The sequence below is a fragment of the Mastomys coucha genome, unplaced genomic scaffold (assembly GCF_008632895.1).
Source record: "Mastomys coucha isolate ucsf_1 unplaced genomic scaffold, UCSF_Mcou_1 pScaffold14, whole genome shotgun sequence".
Classification (NCBI taxonomy): Eukaryota; Metazoa; Chordata; class Mammalia; order Rodentia; family Muridae; genus Mastomys; species Mastomys coucha.
Window position 1 is genome coordinate 45,519,465 of NW_022196896.1, and position 9,918 is coordinate 45,529,382.

Sequence of the window (9,918 nt, forward strand, 5' to 3'; positions counted from 1 at the left end):
GAAGGGGAAGAGGGAGGGAGAGAGGGAGGACTTGGTTCTGACGCTTGACTGTTCTAATTAGTAATCAAACCATTAAGAAAACTTTTCATTAAGAAAGCTTTGATTGCTTCATTTAGAAAACAAAAACCTTCAGGTTATATCGCATAACTACTTTATTAAAACTATTAGGTGGTAAAATCAGAATGGAAGCCAAATGCTAAAATATGATATACAAACATTACTACACAGTAGAATACAGGGAGGTATCTGTGCAAGAAATGGTTAAGTTTTATTATGTCCATAAAGGGACTTCATACCCAAGGTAAAGACTTGATTCCACAGGAAATAATATCCACAGACTTCATTAAGGAAGGCAAAAATAGGGCAGAGGTCTGGGAGGCCGTGGGAGAATGGGAGATGGAAAGGGAGCAAGTATAAAGTTTGGTCCTAGCACTGTGAAAAGGTATATAACACAAGTAGAAACTACTGAAACATTAACCTATTTAAACAGCCCAGTTGGAAGATATTCCTTGTGCTACAGCCCACACTGTAAAATAAGAGAGAAATGGACTGACTTAAAGATTGGAAAAGGATTGGAAAAACTGTATCTAGGAATATGTGAAAGCAGACAATTTAAAACAAAACAGAAGGTAAACAGAAACCCAACATATAGAAAAAAATTTTTCTATTTCATCACTAGAAACACTTAAGTTTAGATGTATTAAATCTGAAATGTAAGCAGGACTTACTGATGTATGCCCTTAATCCTAGCACGCAGGAGGCAGAGGCAGGCAGATTTCTGTGAGTTAGAGGCCAGCTCAGTTTGCATGGCAATTTCCAGAAAAGCCAGGGCTATACAAGAAACACTTTCTTGGAGAGGAAAAAAATTGGTGTTCAAAAGACTTATGACATTTTAGAAGGGTATATGTACCCATAGCAGTGATCTGAATCAACTGTTTAATATTAAAGAATAAAATATTGCTAAATAATAAATCTGAAGTTATTAAAATCAAAGGAGCAGGAAGAAGAGAATAAATTTATTATAAGCGGTGATTTGGAAATATATAAATTTGATTATCTGATTCTGAATAAAAGACTAAAGACAGAATTTGTAAAATGTCTTTTAACTTGGTTTTATGTTTATAAAAATTTTTTTATAAACTGTTTATAAGCTGTTTTCCTATGATTAAAAAAAAAAAATCTGTTCCTTCCAGAATCTCCACTAAGTTGGAGTAAGGCAGAACCAGCTAAGGGCAGGGAGGTGAAGGAGCCCAGATATTAGACAAAGTAAAGGCATATTCTTAATGAGAAGGAAGAGGTCTGTGCTTGTGATGCCTACTATAATGCCCAGGTCATGACAGCAGAACCCCTTCACTTTACAGTTTTATAAAAATGGTCAAAAGAGCCTTAAGGCTTAACTTTTGGCTCATATGACAACTTTATAATTCAAAGAGTTATTTAGTTAATCCTACCTCTTTACAAGATTCCCTTTATAACGTAATGCAATAACTAATTTGCCTTATTTTCTCTGTGGCCAAAAAAAGATTTAAGCTAAATGTAGACTATTATTTTGAAAGTGACAATGAAATATGACTCTGCTCATATACCAAGCTGGATTTTAGGTACTGGGCTTATTTTCCAGAAGACTTCATTACTTAGCAGTAACACAGAGGCTTGGTAGGGTTTCACTTTAGCAAGACATCTCACAAACTTCAAGCTTAAAATGTGAAATCTTATAATTTTGTGGAGAATAAATAATTCAAGTAACTCACTGTCTTACAAGTCAAGAACCTGGAGATCATCCCAGAATCTCCTCTCTCTGACCTCCAGTTAACTACTTACTAGTTAAATACCTCTTAAAAACATTCCCTGGGGCTGGAGAGATCCGAGCTGTTAGCAGCACTTGTTCTTCCAGAGAACCCAGGTTCAATTCCAGCACTCACATGGCTGCTCACATCCAACACTGTCTCCTGACCTCCCAGGACATCAGGCATACATGTGGTGCACAGACATACATGTAGGCAAAACACTAACACACACAACCCCTCCTCAAGAAAGGTTTGTTTTTAATTCTACTACCAGCACTTTCCTTGTCTAAGTATTAAACTATTAACTAAACTGCTTGCTTCAAACCATAATGATTAGATTTCAGTTGATTTGACATCTGTAAACACACGCTTGTTTTTAAAGGCTGTAAAGAAAACACATCAATAGAAAACCAAAGACAGTCTTTTAGAGCCTTTATCAGTGTGGTCAGTGGTTCTAGAAAAGAGTCCCTGCAGTTTTTACAAACAGTAACCTTCCCCACCACTCATGAAATCCATGGATGGCAAACCACCCGAAGTTCCCGGAAGTATGATAGCAGAAAAGCCTCTGTCCCCATAAAATTCACAAAATCCTGACTTATGTAAAAATAATTCTATCTACATACTTATATTGGGTTTGTGACATAGGCTTTTGTTAGGCAAAAATAACCAATTTAGTGCTTTACTATAATCTAAAACCACAATTGTACATGCAAGAAGATTACCTGAGGAGAGTCAAAAGGGTATCGACTACTAAACTTAAACAGAAGTTGAAATTTTTCCCCTTCATATAAGGTTCCTGGTGCACCTTCCATGTCTACGATCCACCTAGGACAGGAAAAAGAAAAACAAAAGGAAACAGATTTAAAACTTAAGATAAAAAGGATTGAAATGAACGGGGAAAGAGAACAATGAGCTGACAGGCACTGGGCAGAGTAACCCGAGGATAATGCTGCACTTCACCCAGCAACTCTCACATTGCATTTATCTCTTTGTAGAGAACTTTTAAAATTTTATTATTATTGTGTATACTATATATGACTGGGTAAATTTATTATTGTTGTGTGGGGTGAGGCATTCACAACCACAGCACACAACATACAGCTTTTTGGCCCTTTCCTTCCACCTCGGTGTGGGTTCAGAGATGGAATACAGGTCACTACCTGTGTTTTAATCTTTCTGGCCCCCAGAGCTGGGTTGTTTGTCTGTCTGTTTGACGTGTGTGTGTGTGTGTGTGTGTGTGTGTGTGTGTGTGTGTGTGTGTGTGTGTGTGTGTGTGTTTGTGTGTGTGTGTGGAGGGGGGTTTAACAAAGTCAGGACGTAAATTAGGGTAGCAACACACCTTCTTACCTGCTGAGCTATCTTCAACCCCACAGTAATACTGTCTTTCCTATCCTTCTGTGATACTCTAGATTAAAGAAATTAGGTCAAGGTCAGAACCGGGCTTGTAAGTCAGGTCTGAAACAAACTGCAAAAAACAAACAAAAACTCCAACATACGCTAATATCAGAGTCTATACTGGGCTCTTCCTTTCAGATCACACAATCTTATTTCCTTTCAAAAGACAACTTTCTATAGTAATGAAAAACTTTTTAGACAGTATCAAGTTCATTAGCCATCGTCCTGTTAGAAGCAATGGGAAAAAGTGCAATCAACAAAGTCTCTAGAGGACTGTAGCTGCCAAACTCACCTCCTAATCAGCATTCTAAAAAAGACTAACTGGATCCCCGGGCACAATCTCTGGAGGCTTCAAGCAAGGGTCTCTCCTGCCTCTCCTTGCTAGCTCACTTTCAGCACTTTAAGTGCCTACAGATTCATTCCTATGGCATTTATGTGAGCTTGTATTGTAACAGGAACATGTATGTTTTCATTGTTATTCTGCAACCATCTCTAGTCATTAGAAGAGGGGACAGAAGATAAAAACAGCAAAGGTGATAGTTAGGATGACACCATTTAGACCTGAATGGAAATCATTAGGAATGAGTCTTTAATTATAGCTGTCATGTATAATTATTGTAGCTGGCCAGATCCTCTAACCTCATACTTCTCAAGTACAAAAATGTGCTTATTTTAAACACATGCTAACTGGGGCTGAGGATGTACCTCAGCAGTACAGCACTCATCAAAGCCCTGAGCCTGATGCCCAGTACTGACAGCCAATATCATCCACTCATCTATCTATCCAGGAAAGTCAGAGGAAGGCAGAGAATAAATACTGGGATAAGGCTGTACTCATGTCTCACATGAAACAAAAACTAGAAATATATATAAAATAGTAACACAGGCTGGACTTAAGTCTGTGAAAGAAGTCAACTAAAGTACAGAAACCCTTAAAAACATAACAATTCATTTTCAGAATGTATGCTGAGTACCTTAGATGTAAGAAGGATACTGTTGGGAGAGGGAAATGGTACTACATATGTAAAAAACAAAAAAACCCTCATGCATTTCTATCATCAAGAGCTAGTACACAGTAAATTAAATACAGCACAAAGCTGTCTAGAAAGCAAGAAAACTGTGGGGGCATACAGGTCAGTGGTCAAGTCCTTGCATGGCATGCTAGAGAGACCTGGGTTCAAAGCACAGCTCTATGCATGTGCTCAGTACATGTACTCTCTTCTTATAAAACAAAACAAGGGGCTGGAGAAGTGGCTCAGTGGTTGAGAGCACTGGCTATTCTTCTAGAGGACCCAGGTTCAATTCCCAGCACCCACATAGCAGCTCACAATTAACTCTAGTTCCAGAGGATACAACATCCTCACATAGACATACATGCAAGAAAAACAGCAATGCATATAAAATAAAAATAAATTATTTAAAACAAAAACTAGGTCTTCCTCAGCTTCAAAATTCATTTTTCCCATCAGCTCACATCTACTACCCAGAGAAATAATTCAAGGAAACAGGATTTCCTCGTGCTCCCTCATTTCTTAATGTAGCAATGTTTAGGACTGACAAACACAATCAATTTACTCATGACAGACAAAGCAGAGTTTAAATAACAGCAAAGCAAACATCATTAACCATGCAGTACTTGCATGAAATAGGTCAAAAATATGATTTCTAATACTGCTGGGCGGTGGTGGCACACGCCTTTAATCCCAACACTTGGGAGGCAGAGGCGGGTGGATTTCTGAGTTTGAGGCCAGCCTGGTCTACAGAGTGAGTTCCAGGACAGCCAGGGCTACACAGAGAAACACTTTCTCAAAAAAACAAAAAAAGGGACTGGTGAGATGGCTCAGTGGGGAAGAGCACCAACTGCTCTTCGGAAGGTCATGAGTTCAAATCCCAGCAACCACATGGTGGCTCACAGCCACCCGTAATGAGATCTGATGCCCTCTTCTGGTGCATCTGAAGACAGCTACAGTGTACCTACATATAATAAATAATCTTTAAAAAAACAAAACAAAAAAAAATTTCTAATACTATGTCAATAAATTTTTAACCTTTGCTAATTAAAAAAGTAATGTATGGTCACTGACTTTTAAAAAGATATAAAATAAAAATATTCAGGAATAACAACTGTTATACTTCTGGGGTGTATTTTATTCTTATCATTTTGCAGTTTACTATATCACTGAAGACAATAAATACAGAGCTTTTATTATGTGCACACTTAAATTTCACAATTTTCCAGTGTAAGCAATCATCAGTGTGCATATGTACTGTGAGTGTAAGTATACATGCCATGGTGTGGAGCGATGGTCAGGGGTTCTCACCTTCTACCTTTCCATGGGTTCTGAAGATCAAGCTCAGATCCCCAGGCCTGTGCAGCAAACACCTTTGGCAGTTAAGTTCCTCAGCAGTCCCAGTCCCACAGACTGAACCATCAGGGCTTAGAATTCACTCACTGAGTATGTACCTTGGAGGAAGGATGCAATGGGAAGCACGCTTACCTTTCTCCAATGCGTCTCAACTCTTGAATTCCTAAAACTATTACTCTTTTTTAAAAGGTAATCTGGGGTCAGGCAGTGGCGGCACACGCCTTTAATCTCAGTACTTGGGAGGCAGAGGCAGGTGGATTTCTGAGTACGAGACAAACCTGATCTACAGACTGAGTTCCAGGCAGCCAGGGCTACACAGAGAAACCCTGTCTTGAAAAACCAAAAATAAAAAATAAAAAATAAAAAATAAAAAAATGAAATAGCTGGGCTGGCAAGATGGCTCAGTGGGTAAGAACACTGACTGCTCTTCTGAAGGTCCTGAGTTCAAATCCCAGCAACCACATGGTGGCTCACAACCACCTGTAATGAGATCTGACACCCTCTCCTGCTGTGTCTGAAGATAGCTACAGTGTACTTATTTATAACAACAAATAAATTTTTTGGCTGGAGCTAGCAGGGACTGAGCAAGTGGGATAAACTGGAGCGAGCAGGGTCTACCAGAGTGAGCAGAGGCCCTAAAAGTCAATTCCCAACAACCAGATGAAGGCTCACAACTATCTGTACAGCTACAGTGTGTACTCATCTACATAAAATAAATAAATAAATCTTAAATCTATTCCCGAGAAGAGCTAGGTTTGTGGACTAAGACAAGCACCATGCAAACACTACCATCCTCTGGGGCATGCTTTACTCTTTAGATCTCACAAGTTTTCCAGAGTAGTCATGAACTTTTGGGTTCATCCTCCTACATCAACCTCCTAGGTAGTGAGAACTATGGGTATGTATGGCTGTACCCAGCCAATAAGGCCTTTCTTTCGAATTCTCAAAGATAATTATAACTGAACAAATTTCCACCTTACAAACTGACTACAGACTATAAAGTGATACAGCACTTCACTGTGTCACCCTTCTCTACTGTACACACAGTTTTAACCCACACTTTCAACTAGAGAGGCTTAAGGAAAAAAAAAAAAGAGTACAATTTGTGCTAGGTAACTATCCTGTTGTGCTCTAGGAACTTATCTTTGTTCATTCTTTAGTATAGCATGGATATTTGACTCACTATGCCTCAAGGATGGGATTCATAGTGCTACAGTCCGAATGCAGAGCAAATGCTCAAGAGCTAGGAGCCAGATGTGGTGGCATATACCTATCTATAATACCAGTATTATAGAGACTAAGGCTAGCCCAGAGTCACAACAAAAATAAACAAATACATACACATATAAATAATAAGGAACATGAAAAACACAGATTATTTTAAGAACAAAAGGAAGCTTTACAAATTAAATGACAGTAAGTCTATGCTGACACAGTAAGGTTAAAAAATGTATATACAGATATATGGAATAAGATCTTTTTAATGGTATAACAGAATGCAATGAACTACGAAAACAAGGTTTTTAGAAGATGAGTACATACTTGTACAACCCAGAAGACTGCTGAGAATCAAATACTCACTGCGTAATTGAATTCTGAACGCTCTTTTCATTTAAAGTCATTCCAGGAGGTGGGTCATTCTGCAAAGCCAACAGTTCTTTTTGTAGTCGTTTCTAGAAAATACCAATAGGAATTTATACTCTTTAATAGCCTTCCTCTATACAGTTTAAAATAGGTGATTACATTTCTTTCCGATGCTTGAACCTCTTTCTTCACAAGCCCCTGGAAACTCTACGGAATGTTTATGCTTAATCCTTAACTGTAGTCTGCCCTACAATTCATAAGCAGTGTCGGTGTTCCAATCCTACACTGCTGCTATGAAGCAGTTCCGAAGGACAGCCAGGAACGCACTCTCTTCACAGCTACTTCATTTAGAGCACAAGGCTTCATCATGGGCTAGAGATGGGTTGTTCAGTAGTCTTCCCTTGCTTTCAAATAACTACCACAGCACTCTGTAACCATGGAAACAGATATGTTTTCCAGGAAATTATGAAAGTAACCCATTTTACAAAAGTCCCCTGAAAAACAACTTAAGTTCAACTCATAGCCTAATTCTGTACTTATCTTCTTAAATAGGATTATTTGAACATGATTCACTCCAAACATTTTTCACTGTACATTAGAATAAGGCTGTTGGGTTTTCATCCCCATACTAACTTTTTTGGTTTTTTTGTTTGTTTGTTTGTTTTTGTTTTGTTTTGTTTTTCCCAAGACAGGGTTTTTCTGTGTAGCCCTGGCTGTCCTGGAACTCACTCTGTAGACCAGGCTGGCCTCGAACTCAGAAATCCGCCTGTCTCTGCCTCCCAAGTGCTGGAATTAAAGACGTGCGCCACCAACGCCCTGCCCATACTAACTTTCTAATTGGCTTTATATTCTGCGCTTTTTCCTTGCACACCTTCTGGTGTTGACCTCTTCCCCTGTTATCATCAGCAGACACTCCTTTCCCATGTACAGCACAGCAGAACTGGGAGTGTGGCTCTGTGCTTACGAGTACTTGGCTGGTACATGCAAGGCTTAATCCTCAAAACTACAAAAACCATAACTAAGTTATTAAAATTGTATGCAAGATGATAAAGATCCTTTTAAATCACATCTTATTATTTTACTTGGAATCCTAACCCTGGTTCTCGGGAGTGCTATTAACATTACTTATTTTATTTATTTAAATATATGTGTGGGTGCACATATGTGATAGTCAGAGGGCACTCAAGAGTCATTCCTCCTCCTTCTACCATGTCAGATCTTGGGGACTGAATGCAGATTGTCAAAGCTTGGTAACCAAGCACCTTTCCCCACTGAGCTGTCTCAATTGCTTTTTAATTTCTAATTCTGTCTTTTGCTTTTACTGTTTTGTTTTATGTGTATGAATTTCTGCATACATATATGTATGTATATCATATTATCATACATGTACAGCGCCCTTGGATGTCAGAGGAGGAGATCCAAAACCCTGGAAACTTAATAGTGATGACTATAAGCCACCATGTGGGTGCTGGGAACCGAGTCAGATCCTCTGTAAGAGCAACAGTGTTCTTAACTGCTGAGTCATCCCTCCAGCCCCTAGCAGCTAATTCTTGGAGTAAAATGAACAAATATAAATATTTATTTATAACTTAAATTGTTTATCTGCTTATACAAATGGTCTCTCAGTCTAGTGTAGTAAGATGCTCCATTCCAGAGCTCAGAGCCTGGGGTACAATTACAAATGTGCAGTCAGCGTGGACTACACATTGAGATACTATCTTGGAAAAAAAAGCTGGGGGGCAGATGGAGGGAAGGAAAAAGGAACAGAGAGAGTGGAAGAAGGGGAGAGAGAGAGAGAGAGAGAGAGAGAGAGCCTCAAATAATGGGGCCCCTCCTCAGAGTACTTCAGAGACGCCTTCTTTCAGTGACCACATTTTGAAGAACAGTACTGTGGAAATTCTCCATATCTGTAGGACTTCACTAAAACAGAAGATACTGTAACCTAATCAGTCCAGTTCTAGTGCCAGTCAAACAAACTCACAGCAATATGACAAATGTGAATACACTAAATGCAGCCCTAGCATAATCAGGAAAGGAGACTGATAAATATGAGACTAAGTTTTCAAGAATCAGTTGTTGCCGGGTAGTGGTGGCTCATGCCTTTAAACCCAGCACTTGGGAGGCAGAGGCAGGCGGATTTCTGAGTTCAAGGCCAGCCTGGTCTACAGAGTGAGTTCCAGGACAGCCAGGGCTACACAGAGAAACCCTGTCTTGAATGAATGAATGAATGAATGAATGAATGAATGAGTGAGTGAATGAATGAATGAATAACACAGAAGCACTCTTTCTGAATCTAACATTGTGCCCCTCAAAGAGTTTCCTGAGTGCAACTGGATCCATCATGACTGCTGTGATATTGGTGAGGTTCATAAACTCATTTGACTCACTCTGATAGCTTGACATTCTTGTTTTTCTTTGCTTTTTAAATTTCCATATGTTTACTGTTAGTAATTTGTCAAGTCTGGAGAAGTTACAAACACTCCATTTTCATCAAAGGAAAAGTACAGACAGGTTTATGTCTTACCACACTTTATACAACAGTGTTATCAGACTGTATTTTACTACAGTAATGCAGTCTTTGACTCTGGTTTCTGATCATTTTTCCCAATGTATGTGCTTAGATACTAGCTTGAGGTTTTTGCTAACATAGTGGGATGACGATAAGTTTCAATAACCTATAGTTATTTAGCATGAACATTACTGTTTAGAAGATAGGAGACCAAGCCGGGCGGTGGTGGCGCACGCCTTTAATCCCAGCACTTGGGAGGCAGAGGCAGGTGGATTTC

The 9,918-nt window shown here is 39.1% G+C and overlaps 1 protein-coding gene across 2 annotated transcripts in view; it reads right to left on the reverse strand.

Annotated features, from left to right (window-relative positions):
- Ube2w (ubiquitin conjugating enzyme E2 W) overlaps window positions 1-9,918 on the reverse strand; it is a 60,860-nt gene that overhangs the window by 30,367 nt on the left and 20,575 nt on the right. For both annotated transcript variants that reach the window (XM_031366941.1, XM_031366942.1), the window contains exons 2-3: window positions 7,130-7,221; window positions 2,510-2,612 (exon numbers count right to left, since the gene is read on the reverse strand). In XM_031366941.1, coding sequence (XP_031222801.1) covers window positions 2,510-2,612; window positions 7,130-7,221 — 195 coding nt within the window. The remainder of the gene's footprint in view (window positions 1-2,509; window positions 2,613-7,129; window positions 7,222-9,918) is intronic.